This window comes from Globicephala melas, chromosome 20 (assembly GCF_963455315.2).
Source record: "Globicephala melas chromosome 20, mGloMel1.2, whole genome shotgun sequence".
In the NCBI taxonomy this organism is placed as follows: domain Eukaryota; kingdom Metazoa; phylum Chordata; class Mammalia; order Artiodactyla; family Delphinidae; genus Globicephala; species Globicephala melas.
In genome coordinates, this window is record NC_083333.1 from 34,648,905 (window position 1) to 34,664,273 (window position 15,369).

At 37.9% G+C, this 15,369-nt stretch overlaps 1 protein-coding gene across 10 annotated transcripts in view; it reads left to right on the top strand.

Annotated features, from left to right (window-relative positions):
- Window positions 1–14,966, top strand: part of BPTF (bromodomain PHD finger transcription factor) — a 141,966-nt gene extending 127,000 nt beyond the window's left edge. For 9 of the 10 annotated variants that reach the window (XM_060290941.1, XM_030843337.2, XM_030843346.2 and 6 more), the window contains 3 exons: window positions 287–371; window positions 5,892–6,078; window positions 11,165–14,966. In XM_060290941.1, coding sequence (XP_060146924.1) covers window positions 287–371; window positions 5,892–6,078; window positions 11,165–11,201 — 309 coding nt within the window. In that variant the 3' untranslated portion in view covers window positions 11,202–14,966. Of the gene's footprint in view, window positions 1–286; window positions 372–5,891; window positions 6,079–10,345 lie in introns of all 10 variants that reach the window. The other variant, XM_060290943.1, reaches the window with a different exon arrangement.
- Window positions 14,967–15,369: the final 403 nt, after the last annotated feature.

Consider the following 15,369-nt stretch of genomic DNA (forward strand, 5'->3'; position numbering starts at 1 on the left):
CAGATTCCTTGACCCCTAAGCTAGTGCTCCACCATCCCCGCTCCAGGCCGAGGTTCCAGACCTCTCTTTGAGAACCATTATTACAGAGCATGCTCGTCTGAGATAATCTGTGACTACAGCAAAAATCATCTAAGTATAAATAATTTCATGTCTCAAGTTTAAAACTGACTCTTCCAGTTTAAAGGTCGATGGATGCAAGAACTCAAATGGGAAACTTAAGTGAAATTGTCATTTCCACCTGACAATAACCTGACAGTATGATGCCTTTTTTTTTTTTTCATTATAGGCCCATAAGATGGCCTGGCCTTTCCTTGAACCAGTGGATCCTAATGATGCGCCAGATTATTACGGTGTGATTAAGGAACCTATGGGTAAGTGCTTGAGTTGAACATGGAGTTTTTTCAGAAGTCTCAGCAGCTACTTCATTTATCATCCAAAAAATTGATATATCATGAACATATGCTGAGCAAGACTGGTGAGAGTCCAAACTGGTATACGGTCATTTGTAGGATAAACTGGGAGCACGTATTAAAGTTCAAGTGTGTGTACCTTTGGACCCAGCAGTTGCATCTCTTAGGATTTACATGTGCACAGGTATGTTGTTCATCACAGCAGTGTTCATAATTGCAGAAATACTGAAAATGAAATAAATAGCCATCAGTAGAGGAGTAGCTAAATCAAAGGATGAGCAGAGTATTCTCTACTGTATAATGAGTGAAATCAGTGAACGGATTGGGGTCCTTGTGAGCCTCTCCTCTTTCCTGTCACCTCTTCTTCATCTTTTCCTGAAGGAGAGCAAAGGTAGAAATTCAAGAGAATATAGCCTCATTGCCCAGAAAATAAAAGTGGTACTAAATAACAGCTACAAGTAACTGTACAGTAAGTCCCCTACATAACAAACCTTCAAGTTGCGAACTTTCGAAAATGCGAACGTGCATTCGCATGTCCAGTCATGTAAGTTAGTTCACGTGTCTGGTGTACATTGTCACATGTGTGCATCCTCTACAAGTGGTTGTGCTTTTGTGTACTTTACTGTACAGTACTGTATAGAGTACAGTAGTACAGTATCTTTATTTCAAGCCCAGGATGTCTGGAAGCAAGTGTAAAAGCATCGGTGATGTGGCTGGTACTACTGTATACTTTTCAAGTATACAGTACTATACTGTACTGTAAGATTAAAAATGTTTTCTGTGTAGTATTTGTTTGAAAAGTATTACAAACCTATTATAGTACAGTACTATATAGCTGATTGTGTTAGTTGGGTACCTGGGCTAACTTTGTCAGACTTACGAACGTGCTCTCGGAACGGAACTCATTCATATGTAGGGGATTTACTGTATTAAGATGAACAGCTACCGGTGATTATATTAAAAATACTTTATCTACGAAAGAAGTTATAGAAATTAAAACATAGCTAAAAGCTTCCAAAACTGCCCCAAAATTAGCTCTAGCTGATGAAAATATTCCAAACGGCCAGCTAAGCATTTTTTAAATGGGTATGGTTTTATTGTATATTTGAAAGTTGCCAGGAGAGTGGATCTTAAAAGTTCTCATCACCAAAAAAAAAAAAGTTTGTAACTATATGCAGTGACGGATGTTAAATAAAAGTATTGTGGTGATCATTTCTCAATATATACAAACATCAAATCATCCCATTGGGACTTCCCTGGTGGCCCAGTGGTTAAGAATCCGCCTGCCAATGCAGGGGACATGGGTTCGATCCCTGGTCCGGGAAGATCCCACATGCCGCGGAGCAACTAAGCCCGTGTGCCACAACTATTGAGCCTGCATGCTGCAACTACTGAAACCCGTGTGCCTAGAGCCCGTGCTCCGCAACAAGAGGAGCCACCGCAATGAGAAGCCCGTGTACCGCAACGAAGAGTAGCCCCCACTCACTGCAACTAGAGAAAGCCCGCACAACAACGAAGACCCAACACAGCCAAAAATATATAAATTTAAAAAAAAAATCATCGCATTGTATACATAAAGGTACCACAGTGTTCAATGTCAATTATACCTCAGTTTAAAAATAAAAGGAAAAAATTAAAGGAATTAAAGTTCAAACAGGTTTTTAAGAAAAAAAAAAGACAGGGGTTGTATTGACGGCAACTTCAAAGATGCAGAAACATGAAGAAGAGATAAATGAGGGCTTATCTTCGGGAAGAAAAACCATAAATACGTTAAGTAGCCGTTACCTCTATCCTCCTCATGTCTAAGATAGAAGGAATTAATCATTGTACACATTTCAGATTTGAATAATCTCCTTTGAGAAAGTACCTGGGGTGTTTATTTAAATAAATAGATGTCTTTTGCTTCTAAAAATAACTTGATTATAGAAAATTTAAGAAATAAAAAAAGTAAGAAAAGATAAATGCACTTTTGATCTTTTTCTCACTGAATGCTATCACATTTTGGTGTGTTCGTGTGTGTGTGTCTGTGTGTGTGTGTGTAAAAATTGAAAACTTTTTTTTTTTTTTTTAAATATTGAGATCATATAGTAAATGTTTGTGTCTGGCAATCATTTTCCTGTGTCATTAATCTTCAATAACATGATATTATTGGCTTTGTATAGTCTGTAAATTGAATATGCCTTAACTTATTTAGCCAAAATTCTTTTCTTGAAGAGCTAGAATGTTTTCCTGTCTTTTTCTTTTCTTTTTTTAATACCACCAAGATAAACAGCATTTTATGTGGGTATGTACATACAGATAATACAGGTCTCCCAAGCATACTGTTGAAAGAAATAGGAAAGTTACAGAGCAATCCCTGGGTTTTAAGCAGTAAACAGTTGTATGTTTTCTAAGGGTATGTACATGTGTTTAGAGATGCATAGCAAATGTCTGGAAAGTTACTAACGTGATTGATTGATTGATTATAAATTTATTTTACTTTTGGCTGCGTTGGGTCTTCATTGCTGTGCGTGGGCTTTCTCTAGTTGCGGTGAGCAGGGCTACTCTTTGTTGCGGTGTGCAGGCTTCTCATTGCGGTGGCATCTCGTTGCGGAGCACGGGCTTTAGGCGCGTGGGCTGCAGTAGTTGTGGCATGGGGGTCAGTAGTTGTGGCTCATGGGCTCTAGAGCACAGGCTCAGTAGTTGTGGCACACGGGCGTAGGTGCTCAGTGGCATGTGGGGTCTTCCGGACCAGGGCTCGAACCCCTGTCCCCTGCATTGGCAGGCAGATTCTTAACCACTGCACCACCAGGGACGTCCCCCCTACATCGTTTTTAATTGTATGACGTTAAGGTAATTTATTTAATCACCCCTCCATAATGGATTTTTTGGCTGTCTGCAGTTTTTGCTGCTATAAATGACACTTCTGTGAACATCCTTGTGCATCTGCCCTGTTCTTGTTTGTTTTCTTAGGAAAAATTTCTAGAAATAGAATTTCTGTGCCAAAGGGTGTGTATACTTTTTAGGCTTTTGGTAAGTATTTTCAAATTGCACTTCAGCAGATTGAACCAGTTTCCACTGATAGCATATATCTGTACCCTTTTCTCTGCACACTTGAAAACCCTGAGCATTATCATTCTTTCGAGGAGAAAAAGTTTTCTTTGTAAATACTTATTTCGAAAGAATATGTTTGATGTATAAATGCAGATGTTACAGAGATATAGGGAGTAAAATGTAAAATTTACCACCACTCTCATCCACCTTTAGAGGTAGCCCCTGTTAATAGGCTGATGTTATTTAATTTTTAATTTCTGCTAATTTGGGCAAAGGAAGTGACTCTTTGGCTTTGCCTGTCTTCAGTAACTAGTGATGTGCTTATTACTGTTTGTACTTCTGCATGAGTTCCCTATTTATGCATTTTGCCATTTTGCTCTTGATATATTCATACTGTTGTCAGTGTTACTTAAGGGTTATTTATAAACTAAGGATATTTTAATGTTTTATGGCAATTTTTTGGTCATGTGATAGTTTTTAACATTTTTTTAATTCAGATCTATTAATCATTATGAATTCTACCTTTAGAGTTGTATTTTTAGCCTTTTTCCCTACCCCAGATATATAAATACTTACGTGTATGTTCTCCTAGTACTTTTTTTTTTTAAGGGATACTAATTAAGTTGAAATCATTAAATGTCCAAACACTACTCACATACTTTATTACAGTTAGTCAGGAAGTGCCCAGAACTTAAGTCTGAATATGGTGATATTCGGTCGGGCTGTGTTAAGCTTTCTGCCTACCTGTACAGCTTATGTGACCTACACAGAATGGATGCGCCCAAGTCTTGTTCGGAATTTAATCAGGCTGGGTACGTTTTTGCAGTTGTTCTTGTTTACACGTTTTTCCCCTACCTGCGTAAACTGGAACTATCAAAGACGTGTTTGTGTGTTAAAATATTATATGTATAACATAAAATTGCCATTTTTAACTACTTTTATACGCACAATTCAGTGATTAACTACATTCATTTTTGTCCTTAAATTTTAATTCACCTCGGATTACTTTGGCATATAGTGTGAGGTAGAATTTTTCTTCAGATATAGGTAGGCAGTTGCCTCAACCCAATTTATTAATGAATTCTTCCTGTCTCTGCTTATTTGAAATGACATCCTCAACATAGGTGAAATTCTTACGCTGAATACAGTTATGTCTGTTCCTGTTTTGAATTCAGTTCCATTAATGTTTGTATCATGTTGTGCAATGCCACACGTTTTGTTATCACAGCTTTATAAATTTTTTTATATAAATTTATTTTATTTATTTATTTTTGGTTGCATTGGGTCTTCATTGCGGTGCGTGGGCTTCTCATTGCGGTGGCTTCTCTTGTTGCAGACCTGTGGGCTTTAGGCACGCAGCCTCAGTAGTTGTGGCACATGGGCTTCGTTGTTCCGCAGGCTGTGGGATCTTCCCGGACCAGGGCTCGAACCCATGTCCCCTGCATTGGCAGGCGGATTCTTAACCACTACGCCACCAGGGAAGTCCCTGTAATTTTTTTTAATGTCTCATAGATTAAATTTTCTCCCTTTACTTTTATTTTTCAAATGTTTCTTAGATATTCCTACACTTTTATTTTTTGAATGTACTTTAAAATTATTTTCTCAAATTCTAAAATAATTATTGAGATTTAGTTAGGAATTGTGTTATCTATGAATCCTAGATTGATTTGAGATCACTGACCTTTTACTCTCCCAGGTTTTTATGTCATGTTGTATATGGAATTTTCCTTCAAGCACAACTGTCTCCTGGGACCCACTGTTACTTTGGGTGGATTTAGCTCAGTATTCCACAGCAGTTACCTGTGTACCACCCTAGTAATTTTTTCCAATTCTGCACACTACCTCTACTATTACATACTGCTATTTTTATTCATATCAGCTAATATTTTTCCCTTAAGTTTATTTTAAGTAGACACTTTATATCATTACCAACATAATCGGTAAGTCAGTATCACTTGTCACCAATAAAAGGTAACAATAAAAATTTAAAAGGAAACAAAATTATATTATTAAAGTCTAATAGAAGGATCACAAAACCACAGAGATTTTATTCTTAATTCTGGACTCCTTCTCTTTGTACATGTAAGGTATTTAATCAATTGTTTGCATGTGAAAATGTGTTATACTTAGGTATGTATTCATGTTGGTGTAGTGTTTGCTTTGTTTCAAACCAGTTGAATAAAGAGCTATTCTCTGTAGTTTATTGAAAGTAAAAGACCCTTCTTAACGGTAGCCAAGATTTATCTTTTAGACCCCGAATCAAAAACAAAATTGGAAAAGTGCTGCTGTTTTCTTCAAGAATTGCTACGTAGTCTTCACTGGTAAACCAGCCTGGTTCCAGGACTGCTTGGGCAAGATGTTATGTATTCTTATTTGTCAGAACTGCAGGCAGTATCCACACTGGAACAACCTTAAAGCTTTGAAAATCTTTTACATTTTGTTTTTAAGACCTCGCCACCATGGAAGAAAGAGTACAAAGAAGATATTATGAAAAGCTGACAGAATTTGTAGCAGATATGACCAAAATTTTTGATAATTGTCGTTACTACAATCCAAGTGATTCTCCTTTTTACCAGTGTGCAGAAGTTCTTGAATCATTCTTTGTACAGAAATTGAAAGGATTCAAGGCCAGCAGGTAAGCAGATGTGTTCAGCGCTCTGAACTAATTCAGCTCCTAACGAGAAATTGCTGGGTTTGTTTATGATCTGCTTAAAATTATAGTCACTTTTTAAAATTCAAAAAGCATTTATCAGATGCTTACAGAATGTAAGATGCTGTCTTAAATGCCATGGGGCACATACAAAGATAGTAGTAGTAAGAGTTCTTGCTCTCACTGAGTTTACAGAAGTATAAAAATGACTGTTCTGGGACTTCCCTGGCGGTCCAGCGGTTAGGACTCCACGCTTTCACTGTAGGGGGCCGCGGTTCGATCCCTGGTCAGGCAACTAAGATCCCGCAAGCCGCGCAGCCAAAAAAATAGTTTTTTAAAACTATGAGACTAATACTCAACACAGCATATAGTAGGTGAAATGCTCAAAGACTGGTAGAATTCAACAAAATAATGTTTAAAAAAAAAGACTGTTCTGTAGGGTAGAGTAAGGGGAAGACCACCAAGTGGGGATTTAAGCGCTTTCTCTTTCATTTGCGTTTGCTGTATCTTTGAAATCATAAATTGTTTTATTCTAATGGATTTTATCTGTGGACAAAACTAAACTTTAATCCAAGTCCACAGACCTTTTCTTTGAACCTCTCGTAGCATAAAAACATTGAGCAGCTTTGCATGCTATTCAGGTACTGTGACCTTCGCGCCTTCTGTTTCTGACCTTCCGCACCTGCTCCTCCCCAAGCCCATGACTTTCTTCCTTTCAACGGAAGCCTGTTTCCCTTTTCTTTGAGAGCTGCCACCGCTCTGTAGCCCTGAGATTCATTGTTCACCATCCCCCATCCTCCAGCCCGCAAGCTTGATCCTCCCTAGTCAGATTGGGTAGATCTTGGCTGGGCTGGGGTCTGGGCATCTGTATTACCTAATGAACTCCCACGGGACTCTGCATACCAAAGCATAAGAATCAGTGCTCTACCTAGTCGTTTTTCTCGGAGGAAAATCTTCAGGGTATTTTCTCTCCCTCTCCTGTAACAAGGTAGATCAAGAACTGTACTTCAGAGTCAGTTTGCGTAAACTAAAAGTGAAGGACAAGCACAACTGAAGTATCCAATCACCTTCTCAGCGAAGGAGTCAAAAACTATAGGCAAGGAGGGAAGGAAAGCCGGTGGGCAGGCAGGCTGTGTAGACCACCAACCGAGAGACTTCACAGAATCTCTAAAACTTTCCCATTTTTATCGTTGCCTATCTGTTAACCCGTTAGCTGTAAAACTTAAAATGGAAGAGGACTTACTTAATATGACAGAGTCCCCAGGAAAATAATAATAAAGGAATAAAGAGGGGTAAACTCAGAGTGGTGAAAGGAATATGGTAGAAGTTAGTTAGCTGATGAGATTTCAGCAGATTGTGAGGGACAGCAGATGGAAGGCGGCTGACCGGTGAAGGCGGGCACGCGCAGCCAGATGACTCCTCGCGGGCTCCCGCCGACCAGTAGGACCCCAGACAGCCTCCAACACGGAGACTCTGAAATAGAATCGAAGGCTCTAGAGAGTAGGAGGAGAGAGCGGTTAACTGAAGATCTAAATCTGGGCTGGTCACACCCTCCTTTAACCCCAGTGTGCAGCCTGTGTAGGATGCCCAAAGAACTGGAAGAACACAGGGTTCTTCTCCAAAGAAGGAGAATAAACCGTCTGCAGAGAACTAGAGTAGACAGAAGAGAATGGACCCAGAGGAAAATCCCCTGATCTCTGAAGGATCAGCTCCCTCATTCTAACGCTGGGGCTCTCAACAGGATAATTTACTCACCCCCACCCCGTAAGGGATATTTAGCGATGCCTAGAGACATTGCTGTTTGTCACACTTGGAGGTGGTTAGTGGTACTGGCATCTAATCAGTAGAGGCCAGAGATGGTGCTAAACGTCCCACAGTGCGTAGGATAGCCTTAAAGCAAAGAATTATCCAACTCCAAAATGTCAGTTGTGTTGAGACTGAAAACTCTGATCTAAAGCAAAGCCTGCCAGTCAGTAAGCCACACACACACACACACAGGGTTCTCCAGGCACCCATCTAGGCTGTTAACTTACTTTTCATAAGTGGGAACAGACAGGGACGGACGGATAGGTAAGGAAAGCCTGCAGTGTAAAGGAGAAAAAGGTCAAGGTGTAACCGAAAAATAGATTCCAGAGAGAACAAGAGAGAGCTTTAAAAAAACAAAACAAGCCTCTAAGTCATGTCCTGAGAGAAATTTTAGAAGATACTGCATCTGCAAAATAGTGAACAGGATATTAGAAATAAAGAACAATCTGAGAAAAAGAGTAACTGGAAATTTTTTAAACCTTATTGCACACATTGAAAGCTAAAATCAGTGGAAAGAGCAAAACGACAAGGGGATGAAAAATAGGAAAGAAAAAAATGTTATAAAGTATCCAGTATTCATTTCATGGAAATTCCAGAAAGAAAGAACAGAGAAGACAGAGGAGAGGAAATTATCAAAAGACTACTTTAATATAAGAAATATTTCCAAACCAGTGAGAGGCACACAACTTCAAATCCAAGCAAAACTATTCATTCAAAAAATGGTTATTGAGCCCCGGCTGTGTGTCAGAATTGACTATAGCAGCAGATCAAACCAAGTTCCCGCTCTCCACGGAGCTCTTGTTCCTGTGGGATAGGGAGATGGACTGGGGCCGGGGCCGGGGTCGTGGAGTGGAGTGGATAAACAAACGTCTAAGCCAGTCTGGACAAGTGGGAAAAGGTCCACCGCACATATGCATCACTGTAAAACCTCCAGAGAGGCTAAGGATGGAAGAAGCTCTTCTGAAAGCTTGTAAAGAGGATAAAACAACTTATAAATTAACAGGAATTAGACTGGTATCAGACTTTTCTGTAGCAACATGGAATGCTAGAGGATTATGGAAGAATAAATCCAAAAGTTTGAGGAAACATGAAGTCTGTGTCTAGCCAGTCAAACGTAGAGGCAGCATAAGTACATTTTCAAGTCATATAAGGATCAGAAAGGGCTTCTTTTCCTTGCATACTTTCTTAGCAAGTTATTTTAAGATGTGCACTAGCAAAATAAAGAAGCAAGTCAAGAAAACAAAAGACCTTGAATTTCAAGAAAGCAAAGAGAACGACTCTGACCCAGAGTGACATTTGTACAGCAGGCCCATGCAGCAGGCAGTTCAAATTGGAGCAGGAGAATGGAGCACTCCCAAGAGGGATGCGTCTGGAGGGGAAAAATTGATTCATACATTAGATAACTTAAGAATGTAAGGGGGGAATGAAAGTCAATTAGAAACTCCATGAAAGGCAAAAAGTTGTATAGGTTACTAAGAATGCCCTCCTAGCAAAAGATTAGGTGCTACAGAGAAGAATATTTACATAGTCATGTAAACAGTACATTGATTTTCAACTTTTGGAATGTCTGCAGACAAAGCATGGAAAGATTTAATTTTAAATTACGGAGAAATAGAACTTGTACTCAAGAAGGGAGGAGGGAAAATGGTTCCACGAGCTCAGTTCTCGTTTGCCATAGCAGGATTTAAACAATATAAAGTTGATAAAATAAGAAATAGCAGTGTAAGAAATCTACCTACCTAAGAACTGAAAGTTCCAGGTAACTCATCCTGGAGAGCCTGGTTTTCAGGGTGAGTGAAGATAGGACCGAGGACCACAGCTTCGTACAAGCCCTCCGTGCTCTTTTGCTTCCTGCTTCGTGCCTCGTGTAGTCATTACTCCAGTTAAATTTCTAGAACTGCTTCTTTCAGCTGAAAAGGCTTTAGCCTTTGGTGGAAGTGGAAGCTGGGGGATTTGAATCCCACCCTGCTGCCAGGCTTGCAGGCAGGACGCAGAGGGGGATGGTGGCGGCAGCTGCTGAGGTGGGCCTGCTGCAAAACCAAGGGACTGGGGGAAGGAGAGGAGGCCCAGAGGCGGGGTCTGCATGGTGAAGGGGCCGCTCGGGAGAGCTTGCCATTTGGTGGTTTCATGTAGCTTTTTATTATATTCTGGCTTATGTAATTTTTATTAAAGAACATGGGAGCCAACTGAGAAGTTTGCTCAAGTCTGCTGATGTAAATAAAATGATATGTGAAGAGATATTAGGGGATTTTTGTTGATTTCCAGATTTAGGGCAGAATGAAACATATATGTAGCCAGTCACTGAAATACTATTTTTTATGGATTTCCAGGGTTTCCTTTGCCGTACTTTCCCCATTTTTAATTTGTGATCTCCAGCATTATTTTCATAACTGTTCTTTGTTATAATTCATCATTTATATCATCCATGTTCTTTCTTTTCTTACAGATTGTGATATCTTTAGTCTGAATTTTTAACTGGAATCAGAACTGGATGTTGGGGTCACTCTTTTATTGTACCACTTGATTACCTAATTCAAAATTGCCCCCCAGAGTTCAGATGAGTTAATATAATTTTTTAATGTTTAAAAAAAGCTGTATAGTAGTAAACAATTTATTCTAGCAGCCATGTTGAACAATGTATTTAAGAATTGTAAACTCCGAGAAGACTGTATTTATATTCACTGTTGCAATAGAACATACTTGATAACTGTACAGGAACTTGGTTTACTAACAAAAGTTGTTAATAAAACTGTGAAACTAGAAAGGACACTTTCTGAAATTTAATAGAAAAATGTGATTTTAATACTGTTATTTTTCTCCTTTTAATATTTTTTTCCTTCATATTCCCCAACTCAATGTAAATAAATGCGTGCGTACGTACACACACACACACACACACACACACACACACACACACACACACACACCTTCTACCACAATGGTAATGCTTCTGTAAATGTCTCTATTTGTTCCTTTGGCTAAAAATGTTGTATTGGATATATATATATATATATGTATATATATTTATATTTCTTTTTTTTAATATTGGCTTTTTCCAATGAATTACCACGTTTAGTGTACAATGAAAATTTTTAATTTTATAGGGTAAAAATTTCTTACTTGTTCTCATATATTTGCTTGCTAAGGGTGAATGAAAGAACATGGCTGCTTTCCCCAGACAGACTGACCTTGGCATCCGCATAAAGCATCACTGTTTTCAAAAATGAAGGGTGCTTAATTGTTCCCTTTTTTCTGTATTCTGTAGGTCTCATAACAACAAACTGCAGTCTACAGCTTCTTAAAGTTCAGCGTGTTAACCTAACATAAAACACAGCAAGAATCTGGTTGAACTGTTTTAAATTAAGGAGCCAGATGTTTTTAGTCAGGTTATCCTGACAAGACTTGACCTAAACTTCGTTTTTATTGGTCATAACAGTCCAATTATATTCTTGGCCAATTTTGTCCAACGGACAAGGGAAAAGCAAAGTCAACGACACCATTATCTTGTCAAGATCAAATGGTTTTACTATTGTGGCAGAAGCGGGAAAACTTTGTTTATTGAAGAAAAAAAAAAAGAAAGAAAGAAAGAAAAAAAGATAATATGGGGTCAAGTGTAACTCCATGGAAATGCCACGTCTGCTCTTCAGTGAAGAAGCTGGTTTAGAGTCTCACAGAAAACTTTCAACTGTATTTATTTATTGTTGCAAAAAAGACGCTTTTTTATTGCTGCCCTCATTTGTCAGCTAATTATTTTTTCTTATAAAATCCAGCCCGGTTACATGTAATCCATTCTGTATCTTATCATGATTCCTGTAGGTAAAAGTACAAGACGACCTCTAGATGTCTTTTCTTTCTATGAAAGGAGCTGCTATGTACACATGTGCACACACACACAACTGGGAATCAACAATGAGTTTATTGTTCATAGTAGATAAAAATTAAGCTTGCATAAAGGTTGGGCTAGTGGTCCTGGACTACAGACTCTGTTGCCTTGAATATAACAGTACAATTTGTCATTTACTCTGCACCAGGTTAAAATGAGTAAAATCTATTTGAAGGTATCTTGTTTGTAAACATTTGTCAGATTCTAATTTTTTTTCTTTTTGTATTAAAATTCAATTATGGATGTATATGAAACAAAATAAATGGAGATAATTTTTCTCCCACAGACGGTGTCTTTGAATGTGCGCTAATGATTCTCTGTAAGCCATTGAGGGGAAAGGGAGGGCTGCAAGGTAAATAAATAAAAGGCAGAAGGATCTGATTGTACCTGGATTTCTCCAGGGTAGTAGTGGTCCTTCATTTTATAATTCCCAGCCCACTGTCATCACATCGAAGAAAAATATTCAGGGGTGCTAATCCTGTTGCATCAATTGATCGGACTAATAAAAAGGTAATGTGACAAAATACACATCGCCTTCATCTGTACGTTATATGATACCGGGCAAATTATCAGTTACAGGCCACTGCTTGTATTTTATGAAGGGCATTTTTTAAAATGACTTCATCCTTTTTGTATTTGTTTGTTGGTTGAGTTTTTTGGGGTTTTTTTCCCACATAAGAAGAAGTAGTGTAAGCGGTAGGGGAAAAAAATGGAAGCAGCAGAGGAAGGCGTACTTTGCATGTTTTTCCTTTCAGTGTTCTAATCCTACATGTTGTATTTCTTCATTGTAATAATAGCTTCTGTGAGATCTGCCATAGTTGGTTTATGCAGCTTTGCAAAAATGTTACTAGATTTTGCACTAATTCGTATTAGCTTTGTCCTACCAAGTTCTGGAATTTATCCCATTATTGTTTTTTAAAAGTTTCTTTCTGTTTAATATCACCCTGCTATGCAAAACCTTTCCCGGACCGTAGTTTCTTAAAAGAAAGACGTTGCTAACAGTTCCCAGTTCTTTCTTCTTACAGGCTCAGGTGTACAAGTTATTCTGGGTTAATTTTATCTAATGAAGCCCATTCCTTTTTGTACATAAAAATATCACTTAAACTTATGCTTACAAACTAAAGAGACTAATTGCTCAATATTGAAAACATGGAAACAGTTTTTGCTTAAAATACTAACATGGAAGTAGTCAAATATAGGTTATTTTGTCCTTTAACTTTTAAAAAATGTTACATATTGTATGCACTGTGCTGATGCAAGAATCCTACATTTTAATGAATTATAAAATTATTCTGCATCTCATCATGTCACAGTATTTCTGTACTATTTATTCATATATATATATATAGATATAGATGGGCTTAATCATTTAAAACTTGTTGCAGCAAGAACTTTCCTACCTGTAGGCAATAGATTGCTATGTTTTTAAGAGATTGTGGCAAATTTAAACAGCAGTTCTTTTTGTACGTAATAGGACATTTCATCCTAGAAAAATAAAGTAATGTTTTTGACATTGGATTTGGTGCGGTTTCTAATGAAACAGTGGTTGGTTGGTTAACATATTTTCTGTAGATGTTGGCATTGCCAGATTGTACAAAAAAGGTAAATTTTGTGGGAATCCTCAGGCCAGGAATATGTTAATTTCATATATGTATTTAATAGTATAAAGCCTTTTGCAGTTTCTATCACCATATAAATACATAGACATTTTATGGTTTTATCAACTACAGAGCTTCAGTGTTTCAAAAGTAATTTTTGGAAAAACATGCATTCTTATACTGAGTTTCAAAAGCTGCTTTTCTACGAGTATTTGACAAGCTTCTGCTACTCAGTAAAATATACATATTACAGCTATTTTGCTTTCAATAATCCAAGTAGTAGAATGCACATTTGTTATACTGTTTTGATTTTTCTACACAGTCTTTGGGCTTGTATATATGTTTAATTTGCATCAACAGATTTCCTTTGCTAAAAGTATTTTCAATGCTTGTTATATTTCATCTGCCAGGTTCACAATCCTTGAAACCATTTCATAAAACGTATTTTCATAATATTGGTAAGGCTTTTTTCTCCTACCCAAATTCTGCAGGATTTGCACTTTAGTTAATGTCCTGCAGTAGTTTTTAAAAATTGTGAACTTTCAGAGATATTTTCTAAAGTAAAACAATTACCTTTTTATATTTCAAGTGGCCTGGAGTGTTATTAAGAGACTCTGAGATTTGCTGCTGTTTGTAATCTACCTTCCTGGAATCTGCAAATAAAAGTTCTTTCCCTATTTCTGTTCATTTGTTAGGCAAACTCCCTGCATCTTTGTGTGTTTCTGATACTAAAGAGCCAGTGTGGTGACCTTTTAAATCTACACACTTAGCCTCACGACTGAGGCCATTACCCACAAGTGTCAGATTTCTTGTCCGTAAAATGAGAATGGTGATCTCTCATGAGCAAAGTAATGTCTTGGGGGAAGGATTTTTAATAAACTGAAATATTCTGAAGTACTTCTGGATACTTGGAACAAGATACCGAAAAAGACATTTCCTAGATAACACCCTGCTTGATCTAGTTTGGACCAAATTCAACTAAAGGAAATAAGTGCTGTATTTTTTAAATGATAAAGTCCTGTACCCAAAATTGAAGTTACTCATTTGTAGGTAGTGGGTCAGTTTTTAGGTGTTTGCATATACCTGTGTTTGATCAACCTTAAAAATGATTTTAAGAGAAACATAAACAGTGCTAAGTGATACCTCTCAAAGACAGTTAAAAGCTAGTACAAAAAAAAATGTATGTTTTATAGACCTTTCCCTACCAAAAGAAAAACACTTTTTTCTGCTTGAGTTCCAACAGCTTGATGGAAGGAGGGATGTGTTGAGCTCCTCAACACAACGGTATTTTATTGTGCCCGTGATCCTTTAGTCTTTGGAACACAAACCATGTGCTAAGGAAAGTATATCAACAGGAGAAAAGGATTCAGAACTACAGTGAATTTGGGAATTAAATTTTTCCATAAAATTAAAAGATTGTACCGAAGGTACTGACTGAATATTGAGAAGATTCTCCTTAAACTTTTTTGCCTAACCTGGAATTCCCAGTCTGTTGTGCACCGCCTCCCGTGCATATATCCCCATATGCACCACTGTTCTACCTCATTTGAGCCTCAATCACTATCTTTTTTTTTTTTTTTTTTTTTTTTGGCGGTGCCTCTTGGAATGCAGGATCTTAGTTCCCCGACCAGGGATTGAACCGGAACCCACTCCAGTGGGAGTTCACGGAGTCTTAACCACTGGACCGCCAGGGAAGTCCCCGAGCCTCGCTCATCTTTCATTGCAAAGCTGGTCTTGAATGATGGCCTGAAGTTTAACAACGTTTCTAAGAAACTGGCCTGCTTGTGTTTGCCAAAGTGTACATACTAACCGTGTGACCTCCAAGTATCACACAGATCAGTTTTGGCACTTTTTGTGTGATTCCAAAACATCTCAGAAACTGAGTATTATCAAAGCAATCTAATCAAACCCTAACCCTCAGGCTTATATCAAAGTGATTTTTTTTCTATCTTTTAAACCAGAGCTATTTATAACACTTCTCTTTATGCT